Genomic DNA, 6,000 nt, shown 5'->3' with positions numbered 1-6,000 from the left:
TAATTTATTTAACATTATTTATTAATAATGAATGTCGCATTTAATATGCTATTTAACATTATTTAAATACTTATATTTATTAGTATTACTTTACATTGTGTCTTACCAATATATAAAATTATTGTTAGAAGTGTTATTATAAGTTAACGTGCTCCAATGGTTAGCAGCCTTAAATACAATTACAGGACACGGGGTATCTCATCCTAGACTAATCCACATAATTATATAGGTTAATATCTTTTATCTCAATTGTCTATTTCATATCTACAAAATAATTTTCGACTATATACATTTAATTTATTAATACTTACTATTGTTACTACAAATTCAGCAAAATGCAATAATTAAAATCCTAGAACCCAAAAAAATAAAAAAAAAAAAGTAAATAGGAAATTCGAAAGCCACCTAATGAGAACAGCAAATTTGACCATAACTATTGCGTGACGAGTTCTTTGTTCATTCTTTAATTTCCTCAACTTTAATTTACTTGTTATTAAATAATTGAATAAAAATAAAGAAGCACGTGCGATTGCTTATGCAGAGTAGTGCATATATAAACATACATTTGTCTAACAATCTATATATTTATCTTTATATTCATCTTAATATTCTCTCTAATGGAACCCTCCAATTTCTTCATCTGCTGCATTCTCCTTGCTTTAGGTACACTCTTGTGCTCTTAATATACTTTTCAATATTTCTACATATATGTATATATTCATAAATATAGTTGACGTAAATTTCGATTATCGATCGCCACATCTTTCTATATCCTTTTTTCTTTCTCAACATATATAACATATGCATAATGTAAACATGAGTTAATAAAAAAATACGAGTGTAATAATCGATCGTCGATCGGGAGTTCAAGTCAAATTCGAGTTATCTAGAAATCTAGAACCATAAGTTTTAATTTGTTATGATGTCTACGCATCAACTTACCTGACCGAAAAATATAAAAGTGAAACTTTTTAAAAAATTGAATGTACTATACATAGGTATTTGTTTGTGAATATATCACTAAAAGTATCTGACTTTGCAGGAGTGGTAGGGGCGCAAGAATCGCACGAGAGATATAATCATCTGTTTGTATTTGGAGATTCGTATGCTGATACTGGAAATCTGAATAAAGGTTTGGCAAACTCGTGGAGGGTACCGTACGGGATGACTTTCCCGGGAAAACCCTCCGGCCGCTTCTCCGATGGTCGTGTCCTCACTGATTTCATTGGTAATTAATTAAACTATAGCTCATAATTATGTACATCATATGCATACTTTTTTCATTGTGTATCTATTTCTTAATTTTCTTGCATGTTTCATCATATTTTTGGGAGAAAACATATATACAAAAACTACTCACACACACACATTATATGCAAACATATATATTTGGATATAGTACGTGGCACTTTTTAATTTTAGTTGACTTTTTCCACATGTATGAATAACATATCATTCACCGAGCCACTTTTGCATCGACTATGACTAGTCAACAATCAACCCATACGTTCTCCTAGATAGTCAACCATGAATAATAATACTATTTAAATGGGTAAATTACACCTACACTCTCAAGCTATGCTAAAATAATTTTAAGGTCCTTATAATACTGGTAATTACAATTACCCCTGAAGTAATGTTAAAAACTCTGATAGAATAAGTTATTACGTTAGGGTTCTAACGGACTATTAGTTTCATGCAGTGGTAGAGACAACATAGAGTTAGAGGGTTGACATGCGGGTACCCCCCCCCCCCCCCCCCCCAAGAATTTTTTTTTAAACGATTCTTTTTTTTGATTTATGTATTAGTTAATTTTGTACACTTTAGAAAAACAAAAAAAATATTCTCTTAAATCACCCCAATATTTCAGCCCCCAAGAAAAATCCCCTGGGTCTGCCCTCAGTGACATGGCTCTCCTAACATTTCTTAAATCTTTATTATTATATATAATATTTATAAATTTTCGTCTATGTTAGCAGTAATGATCCCGCGCGAAACAAAAATAGTGCAATTTTGTTACGCCCAAGTTGTTCTTCAATGGGTGATATATGATATCTATCTTATAAATTGATACATCCACATCGATTGTCCACACAAAAGCCTCCCAATAATTTAAACGAAATTTGTTCAATTAATGTTTGATGTAATACTGATGACATGCATGTAAGTGCAGCCAAGTTCTTGGGACTCAAGTCTCCAATAGCGCACACGCAGATGAAATCGGGAGCAAATAAGTTGAGGTACGGTTTGAACTTCGCCTACGGAGGGAGCGGAGTTTTCGACACTGTGGCGAATGTGCTGCCAAACATGACCACTCAAATCGACTTCTTTCAGAAACTAATAAACGACTCCATTTACACCGCTTTGGATTTGCATTCGTCCGTCGTTCTTGTTTCTCTCGCTGGCAATGATTACGCTTCTTTTCTAGCCAATGGTGGCACTAACCAGGTACACTTCAATATTCAAACCACTACTAATTAGAGTTCATTGCATTTAGTAATATTAACCATGTATTATATATGAAGAATTTCTTTAAAAATGCCATGTGTTATGATTATTATTAGTGTCTAAACCCTTAAAGATTGTGTTTTTAGGGGTAGTTTGCTAAAAGAAACTTGAATAATGAGGGAGTTTTTTGCTAGTAAAATGAGATGGGAAGCATTTTTAACAATTAGAGAAAATTTAGGGGGCCCGAATGCAATAAACTCGTACAAATTAGTTCATAATTAAATTAATTAGATAAAAAATGAAACTAGGGTTGGCTAAGTTTATAAATAGTTAAAAACAGCTTATCAGATATTTAAGAGCTTATAAGCTCTTTGAAAAAGTGTTTGGTAATTTTTTCCTCAATGATTTTAAGAATTCAAATATAAGCGGTTACAAAGCTTATAATAAGATCTTCTAAAATAAGTATATAATCCCAAATTTTTGTATAAGATCTTATAATAAGTAAAAAAATTATAAGCTCGTTATACGACACACTTTCAAAATTAATTTTAAAAATTATAAGACGTAACAACTTATCAGTTCTTAAAACAGTTTATCAGATTAACGATAGCCAAATAATAGTACTCTACAAAATTTTCTAAAAAGTCTGATGTATTAATTCTCAGGGTCTGCAAAGTTTCATACCTAGTGTGATCAATCAACTATCGATAAACCTAAAACGGATTCAAAAAATGGGAGCAACGAAAGTTATAGTGACAGCTTTACAGCCGTTGGGATGCCTCCCTCGAATCACACAGTCGTCTTCATTCCATCAATGCAATGCCACTCAGAACTTAGCTGTCAACTATCACAACCTTCTCTTGCAGCAAACGGTCGCCAAATTGAACAACGAAACGAATAGCTCCACTTTTTTCATTCTTGATCTCTACAACTCTTTCACTACTGTGATCGAACAAAAAGGCGATCCTAAAGGTAACTAATATTTTTTCCGACTTTTTTTTTCTATTCGACGCTTCTATATTTCTAAGTTCGGATTTTTTTTTTCAATTAAAGTCAAGCTCATAATTTGTAAATGAAATGTATTGATATAAAACAGGAAAGTTGAAGTTCGAGACGCCATTGAAGCCATGTTGCATGGGCATAAGTAGAGAATACTCATGCGGTAGTGCGGACGAAAAAGGTGCAAAGTTGTACACACTTTGCAGCGACCCGAAATCGGCATTCTTTTGGGACTCGTCGCATCCAACTCAGGCTGGATGGAAAGCGGTCTACACGATTTTGAAATCGAGTCTTGCGCAATTATTTTAATTTTGGTAAAATATGTTTTTTGTGTATTATATTGTACTGAATTGACTAATGATTCTGCTGATCAAATAATATTCATCATGTTCCAAATTTTCATACTTTAATGTAATTTTGGGTTCAATTTATCTTGGGTTTTTGTTTAGGTAACTGTGACTTGACATAATTGGTGATAATAATGTTGGTTATTCATAATCTTCAAGAATTCTTAATATAACATGTACTCCCACTTGAATGTCTGCTATCTATATTCTATGTAATATGTCTCATTGAAAAACCTCGGTAGGAAAATTCAGTGGGACAAAACCTAACCGAATGAGAAAATGATACATATTCACTGGTTCATTTGAAGTTTGCAAGCGTGATACTGCTTCGTTAACAAAAAAAAAAAAAAACCTTGCTAAGAAATGTCTAATGGGACAAAAACTTGGACGAAGGATAAATGTACATTATTGAAATTGTTGACCACATACCACACCCTCCCTAATTTCGGCATGGGACATTTGAGTTTTGACAGTTATGCCATCTTCTGACTGTCAATATCTACCACCTTGTTATATGAGTATCCAAAGATTGTCAATATCTCAAGAATTTTTATCTCATATTATTTAATCAAATGATTAATTATCTTTGTGAGCTCTTCATGAGTCTTCACAGGATTTAACTCATCAAAATATAGATCCAAACAATAATGATATGTCTAATTGGCCCAACCCAATGGGCCACAAATTATGTACCTACTGGGCCACGAGCCTAATATCGAAGACCACTATCACCGAGGCCCAATCACCTTCAAGCAAGGTTTGGGCCCGACAATCTCAACTAAGCTATAAATACACATTTGAACTCATTCTATAAGGTACGTCCTATTAACTGAGCAATACTACAATATGTATTCTCTGGACTATTTCTACTATCAGCACGTATGACTTGAGCGTCGGAGGGGTTTCCGCCGGATCAACCCCCGGCTTAGTTCATGTGTTCTATGATCGCAGGTACCTCAGGATCATCAAGTTGTCAAGCTACTGATCTGCTTTGCTCTCCCAGCTCGTTTTTTAAACCACCCTAGGTGAGCTACATATTAGCATCATCATTTTGGCGCCGTCTATGGGAACGATGCAAACCAGATCACGTAGCCAACAAGATCCTCCTGAGGCGTTTGCTCGGAGAGAAAATGACACAGCTAACGACCTCCCACCTCGTGGAGGCTCTGGCTTGCCACCTCCTCCACGTCCCATGGATCCGCCTCGCGAGGTTCAGGTGATCCCCCATCGGGACCCACCACTCGCCGATCCACCACTCCCTGCTCCTCGAAAGGTTCAAATAACCGAGGATGCGCTTCAACGCATGATAGCAGAAGCTTCAACTCGCGCTGTCACAGAGGCCGTGACCCAATATATCGCTACGATGGGAGCAAATGCTTCCAACGCGATACCAGCACCTGCTCCACATGTGGAGCCACCTATGGCACCACCGCCATCGACTCCCTGGGGGCTTACATCTGCCCCCAAAATATTTCGCTCGCCAAGGGTTATCGACTCCCTGGGGGTACACAGTACCCCCAAAACATTTCGCTCGCCAAGGGTTATCGACTCCCTGGGGGCTTACATCTGCCCCCAAAATATTTCGCTCGCCAAGGGTTATCGACTCCCTGGGGGCTTACATCGCCCCCAAAATATTCCGTTCGCCAAGGGTTATCGACTCCCTGGGGGCTTACATCTGCCCCCAAAATATTTTGTTCGCTAAGGGTTATCGACTCCCTGTGGGTTCACCGTGCCTCCAAAACATTTCATTCGCCATGGGTCATCCACTCTCTGGGGGTCTACTTCCGCCCTCCCTCTAACGGTTCAGATAATCGAAGAGGACCTTCAGCATATGATCGCCGAACCTTCAACAAGATCAACTTCTACTTGCTCCTCTAACGGTTCAGATAACCGATAGGGACCTTCAGCGTATAATCGCGGAAGCTTCAACTTGTGCTACCACTGAAGCAGTGGCACCATACATCGTCACAGCAGGAGCCAACGCTCCTCCTCGTGAGGCCCCACTGGGTCCTCAACATGATCAATTTCTACTTACTTCTCGAACGGTTCAAATAACCGAAGAAGACCTTCAGCGTATGATCACGGAAGATTCAACTCGTGCTGCCACTGAATCAGTGGCACCATATATCGCCAAGGTTGGGCATCTCACCCCAGTGGTTCGTGATCGCCTCATCCTAAATGGGGGGCTATCCCATCCTAAAGTTGG

General features: G+C 37.4%; 1 protein-coding gene across 1 annotated transcript; it reads left to right on the top strand.

The window, feature by feature from the left end:
• The first annotated feature begins 585 nt into the window (after positions 1 to 585).
• On the top strand, positions 586 to 3,942 carry LOC105960075 (GDSL esterase/lipase At5g03610). The gene is made up of 5 exons (XM_012984244.2): positions 586 to 663; positions 1,043 to 1,228; positions 2,174 to 2,448; positions 3,114 to 3,420; positions 3,545 to 3,942. The coding sequence occupies exons 1-5, from the start codon at positions 618 to 620 to the stop codon at positions 3,754 to 3,756; spliced, it is 1,026 nt and encodes a 341-aa protein (XP_012839698.2). The 5' UTR covers positions 586 to 617; the 3' UTR covers positions 3,757 to 3,942.
• Positions 3,943 to 6,000: the final 2,058 nt, after the last annotated feature.

The sequence above is a fragment of the Erythranthe guttata genome, chromosome 10 (genome assembly GCF_056151865.1).
Source record: "Erythranthe guttata isolate IM_541 chromosome 10, IM_541, whole genome shotgun sequence".
In the NCBI taxonomy this organism is placed as follows: domain Eukaryota; kingdom Viridiplantae; phylum Streptophyta; class Magnoliopsida; order Lamiales; family Phrymaceae; genus Erythranthe; species Erythranthe guttata.
The sequence above is the reverse complement of the archived record's forward strand: the minus strand, read 5'-3'. Positions and strand labels throughout refer to the sequence as shown.